Below are 18,912 nucleotides of genomic sequence, written 5' to 3'. Positions count from 1 at the left end.
CCTTGGAGTCAGAATCCAGGACTTTCAAAGGTGATCTGGGATGACCCATTGATCCTTCACCATGCTTCAGAGATCCTGGACTGAAGGCAACAAGAGGTAGTTGAGATATAGCCCCGAGGCATGAAACTTTCCCCCTTAGGACTTAAATGGACTTATCTTAGGCTGAGGTGACAGGTAATTTGAGAAATCACTTTCTGGCTCAACTTGCCCACATTCTGGCAAATGGCTATTTTGAGAGATTATTCTTTTAAGTCCATAGAATATGTTGCTAGAGTTCTTGAGTACTCAGTTTGGAAAACACTTCTAATGACTCACTGGCATACGGTCATGTCTCAGGTTCTTTTCTGGCCTTGACTTGTTGCCACCAGTAGTAAGTCTGATATTCACTGATATTCATCAATACACCCTTGGCACCTAATTCTAGGAAGTACTGTACCAGTGATATCTGTAGAAAAATATGTACATATAAATTATAACGAACTTGGCTAATTCACTTGAACAAATAAATAAACCGTTCTTATTCTTCCCTCCAAACTCTCTCCCTTGGCAAATTCTCCTAACTCTTCCCTCTAGAGTTAGGAGAGCCTCACAAATCTATCACTAGAGCCAATATCGCTTCCAAGTTTCAGTCCCTAATTTCGACTTCTAAACATCACCAACAAATATACGCAATTCCATGAAAACCATGTTAACCTCATTAACTCTCTAATATGATAAACAGCTAACACTTCCCCCGCCTCTAAAATTCTAATTATGCAACCATTACAATTATACTTGAAAGAATAAATACAGCCATGTGGGAATGTTAATAATCTAACGCAAAAAGAAATAAAATCCTATATACACAATGCATATAACTGTGAACATATAAATAGATATGATTAGAAAGAAACATACAAAACTCAGTCATGTTTATGGGATTTACAACAAACTATTTTCTATTGTGGAAAGACTATAGTGGGATATTACTTGTATTTCTTTAAATTGTCCTTTTAAGACATTTACAATTCTTGGGGCGCCTGGGTGGCTCAATCGGTTAAGCGTCCGGCTTCGGCTCAGGTCATGATCTTGTGGATTGTGAGTTCGAGCCCTGCGTCGGGCTCTGTGCTGACAGCTCAGAGCCTGGAGCCTGCTTGGGATTCTGTGTCTCCCTCTCTCTCTCTGCCTCTCCCCTGCTCATTCTCTGTCTCTCTCTCTCTCTCTCTCTCTCTCTCAAAAATAAACATTAAAAAAAAATTTACAATTCTTTAATATCTGACAATGTGAAGTCACTGTCCCTCTCCTAAACTGGCCCCTTAAAACCCATCATTCAGTCAGAAACGTTGGCTCCTAGACCTGTAATCATCTTGGATCTTTCCTTCCCCACCTACTTACCACCTACAACACTGCCAGTGACCACCGCTCCTGATTCTCTCTCTGCAGATCAGCTCGGTGCAGCTGGGGTGAGCCTTTCTGCACTTAGTTGCATTAGACCCTTCCTGTCGCCACCAATCTGATTCAAGTCCTCAGGACCTCTTGCTTAGGCTCTTCCAATAAATCGTTTCACCAGTGCCTCTGACTTGGTTTTGCTGATTCCAGACCATCCTGCAAAACCCCGTCCCACTTTAACATCTAATACCCAGCTCTGGAATTGTCCCTTGTCTGCTTGGTCTGACCAGGCCCTAGAGAACCTCTCTCAACTAGGCTCATTGCTCACTAGCCTTCACTAATCCCACTTTCCACCCCGTGCTTTCCCTTCTGCAGGGCTTTTCTTCTCTACCGAGAATGCCCTCCCTCCTTATAGAATTATCTGAGTTCCATACACCTTTCAACGTCCAACTCAAGTACCACCCCCTCCTTGAAATGCTGATCTACCCAGCTCAACGTGGTCTCTCCTTCTGAAGTTTTCCAAATGTACTTCTGCTTACAACATACACAACTACCTTGGATTATGGTAAATGTGTACATCGTTACCTCTTTCCTGGTAGGTTAGGAACTCTCGTCTTTGAACATTTTGCTTTTAATCCTACAAAGTTTTATGTATTGCTGGTAATGAAAATATAGTCACCGAACAAGCCAATGAAAATAAGTCTAAAAGAAAACAAATTAAAAAGTTCAATGAATTGTCCTTTCCGGTTTAATTTGTAAGACACTTATTTTGACCTACTCTCACAGCTGAATTTTTAAGAAGTAAATTCTTAACAGACAACACCTTTACTTCTTCCTTCTCTCTTTCCCTCTCAGACTCTTCCCGGAATGGACACCTCATTTCAGACAGTGTTTGCTCATATGCATATGAAGCTTTTGATAATTTTATAATCAATACCTATAGACATGACCAAGCAAGCCCCTTGAGATAGTTTTTAAAGGGCTAAAGCCAGGGTGCCTGGGTGGCTCAGTCAGTTAAGCATCTGATACCGGCTCAGGTCATGATCTCATGGTTCATGGATTTGAGCCCCATGTTGGGCTCTGTGCTGACAGTTCAGTTTGGATTCTGTGTCTCCTTCTCTCTCTGCTCCTCCCCTGCCCAAGCTCTGTCTCTCTCTCTCTCTCTCAAAAACAATAAATAAAACATTAAGAAAAATTTTTTTAAAGGGCCAAAGCCAACTTGATTCTATGTCAAACATTTAATAATTGTAAAGCTCTTCTAGAATATCCAAATCATATGAATTCTGCCTAGTAGGGTGGAACAGAAATTTACTGGCATAAATGGTGGGGTGTTTTCTGTAGACTGTGGAGTCACAGCTAATGATTAGGACCCTAAATATATCTAGGTGGACAACTGATAAATAACAATTTACAAAGCTTTTTAAAGCTACAATTCAACGACAGTAAATATGTTGAAGTCCTTTTGTAGGAATCAGAAATATATATGATGAAACACACACTCTTCCTTTCCATTACTACAGAAGAAAATTACCATTATAAGCTGCATAGAGGGAGGCTATAGAGGAAGACAAGAGATAGGAAGGAGACACTCTTAAAGCAAAGGTGTTTCTAATGTTCTGGTTCAAATTTGAATGAGTTTAGAGGTATTCATTTTATTATCATGCTGCACATACCCTTTTCTAGTAACTGTAACAAAAATGAAATCTGACACCAACCTTATGCCATGCATTGTAAGAACTTCTTTTATATTAACTCATTTAAGACACAACAACTCTAGGACGCATGCATCACCATTATTCCCATTTTACAGATCAGAAAATTGAGCCACAGATAAGTAACTTTCCCAAGGTCGCCAGGCATTCTAGCTCCAGAAGCTATGCCCTTACCACTCTGCTACCAGATATTTGAAAAGAAAAACTATCAAGAAGTTTAAAAACAACAGAATCTGAAGATTGTTTCATAGGACAGTTACCCTACATGATTTCCTCCTTTTCCCGGCCATTGAAAGTTTGCTCAGTGAGTTCCTATCTACTGCAAAAGATTTCTCTTCTCTCATTAGGTTTCATTATTTTTCAGAAGCCACATTATTCACATTAACCTTGCAGTGAACTTAAACACGGGCCTGAAATGTTATCTTCTCCACCTAGTCAATATCACATATCTAGAGACCAGGGCCTTGCTACAAAGCCTTTCCAGAAACAGAAATAGTTGAAAAAGTTACTCTGCTACCAACCACTGTGTAAGTGCAGCTGAGTAACTGGACCATTATAGCTTCAATTCACCTACGAAAAGAGGGATCTGGTGATACAGGAGGTAATTTCAATTCTAAAGTGTGAACCTGGGTTGATTTTTCTCATTTTTGAATGAACGCAGATTATTATCTGTAATCGCAAGTTTAGTGTCTTTTGCTTGTCATTTACCCTGGCGGTCCACTGAACCTTCTCCTCTCCATGAGTCAATAACCATGTTAACAAGCAATTAGTAAGCCCTGTGCCAAATGCTCTGGTTCGTGCTAAAGGGACACAAACAATACTAACAATATGTGATTAGTTTTCACCTCCTAACTAAATTGTCTAGTCATGCCTGGGCCGATAGTTAAGGACTACCCATCTGGAGAGATTACAATGTGCGCCTTCCCTAAAGAGTCCATTGCAGGCCATTCACTGGGTCTTAAACTCCTCTCTCTCTGGACGCAAGGCCACCCCTGCCCTCCGGGGAAAGTGAAGTAAGAAAGGTAGTGGAGGGGACGATGAGCCAGCTGCCTCTAGCAGGGGGGGGGGAGGGGGGGAATACGCCAGCCTATAATTCTCATGTGATAAGTGACTGTGGAAGACTGCCAGTCATCTTTCAACACTATCCCCTCTGTTTTTCAAGAATAGAACTCTGGCAGACAGCTGCCCGAATAAAGACTACACTTCCCATCCTTCCTTGCGATGAAACGTTGCCATACAGCCGAATTCTGGCCAATGGGATGTACTCAGAAGTGTCTCCCAGGTGGTTGCTAGGTGAACTGTTGGCTGGGGATGGGGCACCATCATGGACCACAAGATGGAGAAACAAAATCCTGGAAACAAGGATCTCAGCTCATGTGGTTCAACCAATACTGACGTAAGTTTATGAAAAAGGAAAATAAACTTCTGCCCTGTATCAACTGCAATGAATTCTAATTAATAAAGCAATCTTTTCTTTCCTTTATCTAACCCTATCCCCTTGCCCATCTGATTCTTATGCTTTAGATCGTATTTATTTTAAATGTCACTTCTTAAGAATTGCCTTCTCTGTCTTCCTCTTCATCTGCCCTCCATCAGGCCCCGTTATAAATATACTTTTAGGTCCCTAGATTTTTCTTTCCTTGTATTTATCACAATTTATGTGTATTTATGTATTTCATTAATTTATACCTCCATCATTAGTCTCCAAACAGACTCTGTTTTTGTTTGGTTTTGGTTTCATTTTCTTCACCACAGGATCTTCTGTGGCTTGCACAGTGCCTGGCACACAGGAAGTAATCAAATATTTGAAGAATAGGGGTGCCTGGGTGGTTTAGTCAGTTAAGTGTCTGACTCTTGGTTTTGGCTCAAGTCACGATCTCACAGTTTGTGGGTTCCAGCCCCGCATCACACTCTGCACTATTGGTGCAGAGCCTGCTTAGGATTCTCTCTCTCTCTGCCCCTCCCTCCCACCTCCCTCTCTCTGTGTCTCTCTCAATAAACAAACAAACAAACAAACTTTAAAACACAACTGAGAGGGGTTTAGAAACAGTCCTTCCATTTGGCCCATTTCTTCCTCCCCGGCCAAGGCACTGAATGCAATGCTGGTACATAAAAGCACTCTCTCCTCCTCACTAGAAGACCAGAATTCTAAATGGACATCCTGAAGCTTTGGTCTCCCAGATTCTCAGCCCTATATTCATCAGCTCTTTTTCATCAGTTGCTCATCTTTGTATTTTCTGTAGATGTTTGGTTGGCTTTTGTTAAAAAATATAAAAATGCTTCAACAGCAAATGGCATTCTCCTTCCCTTCCCCCAACCTGATCTCTATCTTTCTCTCTTTCCCATTCTGTCTCTCTCATTCTGTCTCTCTCTCTCTGTCTCTCTCTCTCTAACACACACACACACACACAGAACTAATCTAGTGGGAAAGAGACATCGATTCTCCCTTTGTATTTGAATCTAAGTCTTGAAAGTAGTGACAGAATGCACTGTCATGAAAGATACAGAAAACACACAGGACTCTGAACCACTGTTAGTTTTGCTCCTTATCAGCCTGTGACTTAATTTTTCTGTTCAATCATCTTTGGAATGAGAATGGTAATGGCTACCGCCTACAACCCTTTTAGAATAGGCTTAGACAGCAAGAAAGAAAACGCACTGGTTTTTTTTTGTTTTTGTTTTTTTAAATTTTTTTTAACGTTTTTTATTTATTTTTGAGACAGAGAGAGACAGAGCATGAACAGGGCAGGGGCAGAGAGAGAGGGAGACACAGAACTGGAAGCAGGCTCAAGGCTCTGAGCCATCAGCCCAGAGCCCGATGCAGGGCTCGAACTCACGGACCCTGAGATCGTGACCTGAGCCGAAGTCGGATACTCAACCGACTGAGCCACCCAGGTGCCCTGAAAACGCACTGTTTAAGAGCACACGCGCGGCCTCCAGCTGAATTACAGTTCAAATCCTGGCCCTGCCACTTTCCTTGATGTATGATCTGAGTATGAATGCAGAGTACTTACCAGAGTGTCTGATGCAGAATAAATGTTAATTAATTAGCCCCTGTCATTTCTCCTTTAAAAATTGTAAAGTATCCCACCAGTATTCATTTCTATTACCCCAAGGTGCATGCAAAGTAGAACGGCCAATAACAGAACATTCATCAAATGCTTTCTCAGTATTCAGTATCACATCCTTCCTTCTCCACAAAGCCGGCTGCCCTCCCCAGACAGAATGCTCCCTTCTGCAACATACTTACGTGAGAAAAGGCCAGCCGCACAATTCCCTTCAGTTTTAAAGACTCAGCTGGCTCTATGAGTTAATAACCTCACTAAAGGTTATCTACCAGCAAGAAGGGTGAGGAAAAAAGTCCTAATTGCTCTAGTTGGAGATGTCATTAGTTTGTACCTGACTCCTATCAAGTCTGCATGGCATTTATAGATAGGGCAGATACCATGGGAAAATATTACCAAAGAGGACAAGTGTTGAACCTAAATATTAAATAGCTCCCTGCCGTCCACTAATCCATTTCTAAGGTAATCTATCTACAGAAAAACCTTTCTGATTCCACGGTCCTGATACTCGATTTGCTCAAGCTATAAAATTTTTATTTAGATCCCAGGGCCATTTCGATAAATCAAAATTGCCTTTTCTCCCCCTGCTGTTAGATAGTAAAATCCTGTAGAACAGGTCTTAGACTAAGTGATCTAACCTAATTTAATTTGTCAGAAGCAAGCACCACGGATTTTTTTCTTAACCCTCCAATTGCAAGTCTAGGGCCTTCTTTCTAAATGGGGATACTGCCGTCGGAATCTTGAGTTCCATTATTAGTTAGTTAGTTTAATCTTAGGGAAACCTCTAAAAGAGCAAACCATATTATTTTCTCTTCAGGAATTTAATACAACTGCTACATACATACTCTGAAGAGTGTGACACAGTTCAATTTCTCATGTTTACAAACACTAGCAGATAGCAATATGTGAGCAAAATGCATGGCGTAGCTTTTTAAAATAGAGCACCTGGGGTTTGTCATAAAAATGTGCTATGCTGTGTTTAGACAGACATGAATAAAAACTGCATGGTGTGGCTTTATCGCTCCTGAAGAGCATACCAACATTTGAAAATGCCTACTGTATTTCATGTTAAAACATTTTCTAGTACCTACAAAATATTTATCTCAAATGACTAGAAGAGTTTTACAGGAAAGGCCCGGTTTAGATAATTTATCATGAGAACGAGCTATGTAGAAGCATCAAGGATAAATATACCTTTCACATGTATTGGGAATCCAGCCTTTCTTTGAGGACTCATCCAATTCTCTTTGTTCCATGTAATTTTAGGGAGAACAAGGGGCAAGAACATTTTAATATGGTAATGGTATTGGCAAAACAAGGGTTTATTTGAGAGTTTTTACAGGGCCATCATAAGTATTATAGAATCACAAGATAAAAGGGTACATGCTTTGAAGAGTACTAAAGTGACCACAGAAATTCTTCCAGTGTAGAGACAGGGTATGAACATTATTATTATTTCTAAGCGAGAAATGCTATAATTTGGATAGGTCTTCATACACAAATAATCTAAATGTCAGAAGTAAATGACCATGGAGCCCTCCCTTGTGGGCCAAAGCAGTCAGACCGCTATCTCTAAAGTTCCATTTGGTATGAATAATAATAATATCACTCTAAAGCATGGTTACCTCATCATTTATGTTTTAGCTGCTTGGCTCAAAATGTTTATCTAAAATAAAAGTATACTATAAGAAAATTAGCTTAGGGGCAGCTGGGGTGGCTCAGTGGGTTAAGCGTCTGACTTCGGCTCAGGTCATGATCTCACGATTCATGGGTTCATGCCCCGCGTCACGTTCTGTGCTGACAGCTCAGAGCCTGGAGCCTGCTTCGGATTCTGTGTCTCCCTCTCTCTCTGCCCCTCCCTGTTCATACTCTGTCTCTCTCAAAAATAAACATAGAAAAGAAAAGAGAAGAAAATTAGCTTAAAGCTAGGTTTGTTGTGAGCTGAAATTTTTTTCCCCCAAATTCCAATGTTTAAATGGTTAAAAATAACAGCATCGAGCAAAGGCCCTTATATTTTTAAGCATTTTGGAAATCTAATTATAAAGAACGGCAGGTCTGATTATGGCCTTATTTCTTCTGACAATGCCTTATTTCTTCCCAGACATTAACAACGAGTACCAACGGCCTATTATGGTGTCATTAGAAAGTCGATTAAGATAGATTTTCCAGCATTTCCAGGAGAGTTAACATGTGTCAACTCCTGTCCCCAGCAAGGCTAGCAGAAGGCACTGCTGGGCTGCAGGTAGGGAGCGAGCGTAAGTTTTCAAAACAGGTGTTACTGTTGACACAACCATTAGACATTCTGCTTCTCCAAGGCTTTAAGAAGAATACGTACTTTTAATTTTTAAGACAAATTTGTGGATTCCATAAAAAGGTATATTCCTGGGAGAATATCCAGAATAATGGGAAATCTGTGAGATATGTCTCTCAGCATGATACCACAGTTCACCCTCCAGTATATGGAGACTAAGAATAGGACGACTCAACAGACTGGACTCGGACACCACAAAAGTGATTAATTAACACGGCAGCTGGCCTGGCCTCTCAGTGGCAGCACGGAAGAAGTGGAAAAGTAAAATAAGCCTAGAAGTGGTTACTTTTCAGTTCCTATGACTCCAGAGCTGCCGAACGTGTGTCAGAGGACAAGGCAAAACTGTACATTTTACAGAATCAAAGAGAGTTAAAGACGATTAAGATCTTAAGGATCAGTTAGCTCAGAGATTTTCAACGTTTCGGTGTTTAAGGATATTTCTAGATTAGAGCTCCTGGGTGGCTCAGCGGGGTGAGCGTCCGACTCTTGATTTCGGCTCAGGTCACGATCTCGCGGTTCGTGAGTTCGAGCTCTGTGTTGGGCTGTGCTCTGATAGTGCAGAGCCTGCTTGGGATCCTCTCTCTCCCTTTCTCTGCCCCTCCCCTGCTTGCACACACATGTTCTCTCTCAAAATAAATAAACTTTAAAAAAAAAAAAAGAATATTCCTAGATGCACCCACTGAGATTATGACTCAGCCGCAGCAGGCAGGAAGTAGTGGGAATATGTAACACTTCTAAAGCACCTGCTTTATGCCAGATACTGTGCTAAGTCCTTTACAAATATCACTTATTTAATTCTTGCAACAATCCTACTGGGTAGATGCTATTATATCCTCCATTTTATATATGAGGAGACGAAGGCACAGAGTGATGAAGGAATCTGCCTGAGGACGTCCCAATAGAAAGTGAATAAGTGTAAGTATTCAAACCCAGACAGGCTAGCTTCAGAGTCTCAGCTCTTTGTCACTCCACTAAATCACCCATGGACTACGGGCTATGGTGAGGCCCAAGGCATTAACAAAATGTCATCACTGAAATCATCTTTTCTTTTCTGAATGGAGAAACTCACACCCAGAAGAGTGAAATCTCTTATCTAAGACAAAAATCCTTCAGTGCATTTTCGGGAAGAAATCGACCATTATACAACACCCAACTGTTCTTAAATATTTCTCTATGCTTATTCCTCTAGGGAGGAAATGAACAGATGGCATTATTAAAAGCCAGCCCAGGGGTTTCAGCTGTGATTTTCTGACCAAGGTGCTGTTCTGGACACAGACTTCCATCCTCTTCTGCCCAACTCACCGTTCATTCACAGGAAATGACACGTTCCAGAGTCAGCATTAAGGGTTCCAAATCATGGTGATTCTCAAGGGAGGGAAAAGGGCGAGGGGAAGGAGAGATACCATCCCCCAAAATGGTAAGTGAAGATACGGTTCATGTAATTTGAGGATGGAAAAGAAAGATGTGATCGTGATATGGTTCCTAAGGATGGTGTTCCTGTCCCTAAAGTGTCTATTCCAAAGCCTTAGTATGTGGGAAAACATCATTAGGTCCTCGCTGTGTTTTAACATAAACAGGCGGCCGAATATCCGGAATGATCAGGTCTACCCTAAGCTGGACCAACTCACGTACATTCTCGCAAAAAGTGATAAACACATCACCTACCAACATTAGACACGCAGGATCAGGCCCAAAATCATATGTGTCACTGAAAAGTTACCTTTTTACTCAGTTGTCATTTCTGTTCAGCAATCCAGGTAATTCTGGGGGACCATAAGCAAGGAGAACCATGCATTCCAGATGAAGGGGGTGCCAGCATGACCACAGCGCAGAGACATTTTCAAGGTAACAATGAGGGCGGGGGGGGGGGGGGGGGGGGGGGGGGGGGCGGAGGGGTTAGCTCGTTCCTGTTCTAATGACGTCAAACCAACCTTCATCACTTCCACCTGCAGGTCTTCATGGAGGGAAGGCGTCACTTTCACGGCATTCAGGATCTGATTGAGCAGCTGCTTCTCATCAGAATCTGTTTCCATGGATACAAACCTCTCTTCTGACAGAAGCTTCTGTAAAGAGGCACAAGGCAGTGATCACAGATAGGCTTCCCCCCCCTGCTGCCTCATTCTGTTGTATCTTAGTATGTACTGAGGGTAATTGTACTTGGGAGCCACGTAGGTGGAGGCCGGTAGGGCAGAACTCATGCCATGTGCCAGTGAAAAAGAGAAACGCATCGAACCCTTGGTCAACAGTTTGGGCAAAGACCTTTTGCTGCTATTAGGTAAGTCATTCTAAATAACACGGCAACCATTCAGGTCACGTGGTTGGTGGGGGCGGAGGATGAATGTGCCCGGGGGTGGGGGGTGGGGGGGGGATCGGCGCCTTACAAAGGTCACATTCACGCACACCCTTTCTGAATGTGGCTTTGTCACAGGAAAGGAGAAGGTCTTGTGGTCGACAAGTTCACTTTTCAGAAAAAAGTTTACCTTTTTACTTTACCAAAGAAGCGCTCACGAATTCACACACCTTCATGCATTTTCAGCAGAAAACGAATCCCACAAAAACCGAACGAGAGGACATTCGCTTTCACGAGGTCTCTCAGGAAACGTTACACCTCACAGCTCTTTTGTATTTGGGGACAACTCTTATTTTCTATAAAATTCTATCTTCGATTGTACCACAACCCGCCTCCCTACAACTTCTAAATCCTTCAACTTTCTCTGGAGCCACGAGGACTAAGCTAAAATATCTGAAGTCAGCTATGAAGTCCACTTCAGTCTTTTCTTCTCTATACGAGACCTCCTGAGGCATCTTTAAATGTTCGTGGTGTGATATGGTTTCATAAATACTCTCCTGCTTGAAATGCGGCCTCCAGAGTGAATGTCACACATTAAGGGTGGTCCGACATTAAAGAATAATGCAACCAAGAGTGCCCCCTAAGGTCAACTGTGAACTTTGGGTGATTGTGTGTCACTGTTAAGTGGATCGTTGGCCAAAGTGTACCATTTGGGGCACCTGGGTGGCTCAGTCTGTTAAGCATCTGACTCTTGATATTGGCTCAAGTCATGATAACATGGTCATGGGATGGAGCCCCATGTTGGGCTCCGCACTGAATGTGGAGCCTCCTCGGGATTCTCTCTCTCTCTCTGCCCGCCCCCCCCCCCCCAACTTGTGCTTTTTCTCTCTCAAAATAAATAAATAAACTTAAAAAAAAATGTACCATTCTGGTGAGTGATGCTGTTCATGGAGGAGGTTATGAATGGGTAGGGTAGGGAGTATATGGGAAAGCTCTGCACTTCTTATCAATGTCACTGTAAATCTGACATTGCTCTTAAAAAAAGGAAAAAAAAGTCTTAAAAATGTTTAAGGTGGCAGAAGGGAAAGGCAAAAAGAAATGGGGTCTTCGGTGGCACCACTGAGCCGTTGAATCAGACCTAGAACTGACCACCAGCAGAATTCTCGTTATGTGAGATGACTAAATGGGTTTATTGCCTAAAACCAAAAACTGAAAAACGGCAATGTATAATTTTAATTATAGTCTCGGATCAAATGAGCTTAGCTGCAAGTCATGGTACATTCTATGCTGACTTGCCCTGAAATCCTTAATTCTCATTCACCAGGGCTCCAATTAAGCTATTCTTCCCATTCTGTCCCGAGGCAGTCCATTTTTGAGACCCTGGTGAAAGATTCTGTATTTATCCCTTTTAAATTTGTCCTCGTTCCGTTCAGGATAGAGCCGCAGCAGTGAAGAACTTTTGGAATTCCGATTCACCTTGGGTAAGGACTCCCTCTTGTAGCAGAATGTCACTGCAGATCCAGAACACAAGTATTTCGAACCTTCTTAGGACTGCCTGACCTTCTGGCCATATCCTTTCCAAAGAGGTTTTTTCACGACCACACAGTGCATGCCAGGTACCCCAGAGTTAAAGTTTACATTCAAACCTGTTTTTACTTCAAGTGATAAAGACTGCAAAGGCCTACAAAAGTGCCTACACTTGACAGTAGGTGACAGACGGTGGTAAGAATACCCAGTGCCCACTCATTAGAATTAACAGATAAAGCAAGACCTTAAGAACGTGGTTCTGTAAGCTTAGAGTGTCTGGGGGTTAAGAAATAACTACATGGGAAATCCATACAATATTAGAGAAAAGGAAACACACAGGTTAACACAAACTCCCATTCATATTCATGGCTGGCCCAAGGAGAAAACAAGGAGTATTTAATAACATTGACGGTGTTTAACAATGTCGAATACTGGGGCGCCTGGGTGGCTCGGTCGATTGAGTGGGCAACTCTTGATTTCAGCTCAGGTCATGATCCCGAGGTCATGGGATTGAGCCCTGAGGTGGGATCCTCACTGAGCATGGAGCCTGCTTGGGATTCTCTCTCTCTCTCTCTCTCTCTCTCTCTCTCTCCCTCCCTCCCTCTGCCCCTCTCCACGTACATGCATGCTCTCTTTCTCTCTCAAAAAAAACATCTAATATTAACATGTACATTATCTAATTCCAATCCACTGGAAAAAGAAGAGTCTTAGTTTTCTCATTCATATGTATTGACTCTTTTTTTTTTTAATGTTTACTTATTTATTTGACAGAGGAAGAGACAGAGAGACGGGGAGAGAGAATGCCAAGCAGGCTCTGTGCTCTCAGCCCAGCGCCAGACGCTGGGCTTCAACTCACGAACCGTGAGATCATGATCAGAACCTAAATCAAGAGTCGGACACTTAACCAACTGAACCACCCAGGCGCCCCATCAGAGGTATTAACTCTTAAGAGGCATTAGGGACTTCTCTGGACTTAAAGGATGAAATAATACATACTAATGTGAAAAGACATCTGACAAATGCTACTCATCCATGGCCACACTGCATAAACCCCATAGGCTTGAACTACACAGTGCTTTGTCACTTAGAAACCAAACTGCTTCAAAGTCAATGCATTTATATAGCCATGACCTTTGCACTGTTCGAATTAGACCTATTACATATGGTGTAAAATATACAGGAGCAAATGCTCAGAGAAGGAAAGTGTTCAAGCAATCTGACTTTTATTGTCTTCTTTTCTTTTTTTTTTTTTTTTCATTTTAGAGAGAGAGAGAGAGAGCATGTGAGCAGGGGAGAGGGGCACAGGAAAAGAGAGAGAGAATCCTAAGCAGGCTCCACATCTAGCATGGAGCCCAGTGTGGGGTTTGATCCCATGACCCAGGCATCATGACCTGAGCTGAATCAAGAGTCAGACTCTCAATGGACTGAGCCACCCAGGCACCCCTGGCTTTTCTGATTAGACAAAATTTCTTTTCGGCCCTCCAAGTTTGCTCTGGAAACAAAACACATGAGTTCATTCACTAACCTAACTGTAAAATGGAAAAAAGATAAATCTTTCCAGTTTACTATTAATTCTCCTTACACAGAACCACAGATGTTGAATTTATATAAGATTTTACTTGGTATAGAACTTGAGATGTTTCTCGGGGGATCAAGAGATCCTGGGCTCTCCTAAAGCTGGCCATCCTCCAAAACATTTCATTTCTATGCGAGCCTAGCTGGGTCCCCAGGAATCAGTATCAGATGACAAAGGCTCAACAAGATAATGCGATCCACAGAGAAACGCTGGTAAATGTAAGAAAATCCTCTGTCCTCTGTGGTTATTACCTAGTTCAATCAAATTGTGGTCTGGGTCTTTGACGGCTAGTATTCAACATGTTAAGTATTTGTTCTTTCAACGCCAAAGTAGCCTGTCAATTTCTGTCACCTGACTGCACCCAGTGAGAGCCTTACCTGTATTCCTGCCAAGGCATGTTGGGCCAGTTTCACATTCTTGGATTCCAAAGCCAACTGGAGAGGTAGCAAGCATTTCTCCCTGGCAAACACATAAATAAGGACAACAAAACACATGAGCTCAGCAAAGCTGGCAGTCAAATGATTGAAGCCTTATGTACACCCACTCCCAGATGCTGTGACACACATACATAAAAACTATAACCACGTTAAAAATGCACAGGGACCTAAAAAAGCCACAGCTAAAGAAATATGAACAGAAATGATAGCATATCAGCACTTGCCTTGGCTACAGGAAGAGCCAACACAAGGACTCTCAAACAATTGTTTTGACGCACAAATTATTACATGGTGGGATTCTTACCAGTCCATGAACATGCCTTGTTCTTTCCTAAATATACTTGCTTATACCCGGTACATCTGGGGTGAACAAGTCTAGAAAGCACCATTAGAATAGATTTCTATGCCTTGCTCATGCCTCTCTCTTACCTACAAAGAGAATGCATCACCACCACTACTGTGCCTCATCAATATAAACTGAAAGTCTATTTTGTCAGTTTCTCTCCCATTCAAAATGTTGCACAATCATTTACAATTTGTAAATTTGCTTTTTAGCCTCCATCAGGCAGATTGGAATTCTGTGATGAGTTCCTAATAAACATGTTTCCAAGACAGAATGATCAACAAAATAGCAACAGCTGTGACCAATGAGAAGTACCTAGTGCCATGGGAGAGATGAAAAAGACCTATGTGGAGAGGTACTTGGGGTATTTTTAAAATATTTATTTATTTATTTTGAGACAGAGTTAGAGAGCAAGCAGGGGAGAGGCAGAGAGAGAGAGAGAGAGAGAGAGAGAGAGAGAGAGACAGAGAATCTCAAGCAGGTCAGCACAGAGCCTGATGTGGGGTTTGAACTCATGACCTGAGCCAAAATCCAGAGTCAGACACTTAACCGACTGAGCCACCCAAGTGCCCTGGATATTTTAAAGCTTAAAAACAAATAAATGGGGACTAAAATACGTTAGGAATAAACCAAAAGGGCTACCAAAAAAAAAAAAATCTTTCTGTTAGAACATTCACTCTAAATAATTAAACAACTGTCCAAGAATTTTAATCAACCTGTTATTTCCCCATGGAGCTCTACTGGCATAACCAATGAAATGTTTCTTAATTTTACCAGGTTCCTCCACCCCCACTTTAACTGCAGCAATATCATTTTTATCTATTCAGCATAAACCGAAAGATTGATTGACTTTAGGGAGTATAAAAGCTATAGGGTAAGACTATAAGAGTTCATCTTTGGAGAAATAAGGGCCACTGTTGTAGAACCCAATGAAACACGAAGTTAATTATAGCTTTGATTCCTTCCTATCTGTCCGGCAGCTCTACTGCTTTTCTATGGAACCTTCCATCAGCAGAACAAAGACAGACTCCGCCACAAAGAACATCCACCTTCCCAATCCTTCTCCCCTCTCCCCTCACCAACCCAATGCTGCAATAGCCTCTTTTACGTGACAATCGATGAACTCTACAACCATTTTTCATTAGACACATCCTGTGACAGATGGGTAAGTTACCCAACTGTGTTACTTCCAGCGGGGTGGCTGGAATTTTGTCACCGTACTGTTATTACCAGCTTCACTACCATTACAAGACACACGCGTCTGTACCCTCCGTTAAAGCAGGAGTAGTTGATTTTTCCAAATTTGTTTTTTTCTTTTGTTTAATCATAACCAGTTTATAAGCTGGAAAAATTAACCGGAAGGGTGAAAGTTGAGAAGTAGGAATGAGAGGCAGATGGAGTATGAGCCAGAATAACCACAGAATTTCACCTATAAACCCTTGAAACAATCAAATTTCCATCAGGATTCATTCACCATGAAAGAACTTTCACATTCGGAGTGAGATCTGCCAGTGAAGGCGCAGGACCAATGAGCGAGCATGAAGGCCCGTAACTCTTACAGCCTCGCAGCTTGGGGAAGGGCAAGTCTCTGTCGAGTGGCCGTGTGCTGAAAATCCGTAAGTATCACACAGTACTCACTAAGGGCAGCAAACAAGAGTGGAGACCATATTCAGCAAATAGGGCACACCTGGAAATGCCGAACCTTCTGACCTTGGGAAGCAGCATTATGTTTGCATACAAACAGTTGCAGACTCTGTTGTAGGTAATTGATGAATCATGGGAATCTACCCCCCAGACCAAGAGCACATTGTATACACTGTATGTTAGCCAAGTTGACAATAAGTTATACTAAGACAACAACAACAACAAGAAACAAAACACTGCAGACTCCTATTGCTTTGCCACCTTCAGAAATAGTCCGTGAAATCCACATTCTACCTTCTCATCTAGTTATACATTCACATGATTTATCTTCAGACCTCAGCCAGGTTACAGACAAATGTGAGGGCCACCAGGTTGTACCCCGATTCTAGAGGACATCACTGATTGGCTTGCTCCCTGTGCTAGTCTTCTTGGTCACCAGACAGGACTGAAAGATATAGGTGGTTCCGCTAGGCTTTGGTTGACTTGAAAGGTATCAGAATTTGGTGGAAAGAACGTGGGCTATGGAATCACACAGAGCCAGATTCAAACCCTAACTATAAGCTGTAGAATCCCAATCAAGATACTTAACTTTGTTGGATATTAGCTTCCCATTACATAAGAAGGGCAACTGAAGACCAACCCAGCAGGGCTGCAGTAAGGAGTACAAATAATACATATCAGGGGCTGGCAAATTTCTTCTGTAGATAATAAATATTTTAGGCTTTCCTGTCCATAGTGTCTCTGTCCTAAGTACTCAGCTGTACCACAGCACAAAAGCAGTCGTAGATAATACACAAATCAATAAACAGGGATATGTCCCAATAAAACTTTATTTGTAGAAACAGGCAATAGGCCAGATTTGGCCCATAGGCTATAGTTTGCCCCATCCTGATATAGACAAAGGCCCAGCACAGATCGTGATTTGCAGCACAGGATAATAAGATCTAATCTTTTCACAGTATGCAGAAAGATTTTGCACAGGACGTGGAGCTAATTGTCCTGGGAGGGTTTTGGCAAAACCAAGCTCTCTTCTAGAGAGAGATCTTAGACTACCAAGATGTCTCTTGGAAAATAAGTGTTTTGAGAAAGCAGATAGATTTCATCTAGGTACTGAGCCAAGGCACTGCATCCATCCAAGCATCTATTCAACCAACATTTGAGTGCCTTATGTATGCAAGGCACCATCACGGGTGCTCGGAAAAATCTGGCCAGAAACACAACAGAACAGGTACCTGCTTTCATTTCATTCAAGGAATGAAATGAGGAAAAAATAAAATTAGCACTTATTTCTGTTTAGTGTACCTGTCACTTCCACCTTAAAATAGGTGTTTTTACCCCATTTTACATTTAAGAAAATGGACATTCAGAGAGGTTCTACAGCCTGCCCAAGGCTACACAGCTAAAATCTATTAGAGACAATCCAAATGTAAATCCATCTGACTCTCAAGCCAAGTTCTTTCCAACACCCTTTGGTCTCAAAAGATCTGAGCAGAGTTAGAATAGATTTATTTCCTAACCTTTTTGGGATCACAAGCATAAAATATCTGGCACAGGACCCTCTTCCTAGAGAAATGCAGAAATCATTTCAGAGGACTCATGAGTCCCCCAAACCCCAATTTCACATGGATCCACGTTGAAGGCCCCCTGACCTCAAGGGAAAGGACCCTGCCCAACATGGCGGATATTTTGGTGTGTCAAAGAGAGTCATGTTCCCTGACTGGGCTTAGAGTTCCACAAGGATAGGCTTTGAAGTGATGTTATGCTGAGCCTGGGGCAGAGAAGTAGGTTCTTTGGGGGGGGGGGGCACAGAAGACGGGAGGTAAGGGGAATGACTGTCTTTAGCATTCAGGGTGTCTCCTCCCCTCAGACCCAGCAGAGTCCCAAATTAGCATCACAAGCCTCAGTTCCTGACTTCAACAGGAAATGAACACATGGGAAACGAAGCTCATGGGGCACAAATGATTTCCTTGTTTGCCCTGTGATACCATCAAGATCCTGATGCCCTGGTTTTGTGTGTGTGTGTGTATGTGTGTGATTTTAATAAAAGAAAATACAGGCCTGTTAATTAGGTCTCAGGATGAAATTCATAATGGAGATGCGAGGCGGCACACAGTCCCCTTTGCACATACTGTATTGGAATAAATCATCTTTTGATCTTTCTAGATGCTGCCTCATTAGGAAAAGGGCATACCAAAAATCAATATTCAGTTACATCAAGTGATTATTTTTTATGCACAGGCATGTGCAAGGTCCCTCTTGCCTAATTAAATAAAGGCAGTGGCCCCAGGTTTCATGTCCTGACATGCGATTATTTCTTAAAGAAGAATTAGTTGTGTTGCATATGCATGAGGAAGACGTCATCCCGGGACACTGCTTGGTATGTCAAGGAGACTAAACCTAGTTCCTTTACTGTGTTGTCATGGGTCACAGACCAGCCTCACTGGGTTGGAAGATGACAATGAACAAAGGGAAATTAAAATAGGTGAATAAGGGGAAGTTGCGATTTACCAAAAATCAGCTTTCTATACTAACGTCAGTAGGGGCTTCAAGTAAAACCAAATTCCTGAAGGTGGGGCTGGTTTCTTTTTGATGAATCACAGGGGGAAGAGCACAAAGATGCTTCGGATTTCTAAAGTCTG

The 18,912-nt window shown here is 42.1% G+C and overlaps 1 protein-coding gene across 2 annotated transcripts in view; it reads right to left on the bottom strand.

Moving 5' to 3' along the window:
- ARFGEF3 (ARFGEF family member 3) overlaps positions 1-18,912 on the bottom strand; it is a 177,212-nt gene that overhangs the window by 118,835 nt on the left and 39,465 nt on the right. For both annotated transcript variants that reach the window (XM_042939936.1, XM_042939935.1), the window contains exons 3-4: positions 14,227-14,308; positions 10,388-10,519 (exon numbers count right to left, since the gene is read on the bottom strand). In XM_042939936.1, coding sequence (XP_042795870.1) covers positions 10,388-10,519; positions 14,227-14,308 — 214 coding nt within the window. The remainder of the gene's footprint in view (positions 1-10,387; positions 10,520-14,226; positions 14,309-18,912) is intronic.

The sequence above is a fragment of the Panthera leo genome, chromosome B2, assembly GCF_018350215.1.
Source record: "Panthera leo isolate Ple1 chromosome B2, P.leo_Ple1_pat1.1, whole genome shotgun sequence".
Classification (NCBI taxonomy): Eukaryota; Metazoa; Chordata; class Mammalia; order Carnivora; family Felidae; genus Panthera; species Panthera leo.
This window is presented reverse-complemented; position numbering and strand designations above follow the sequence as displayed.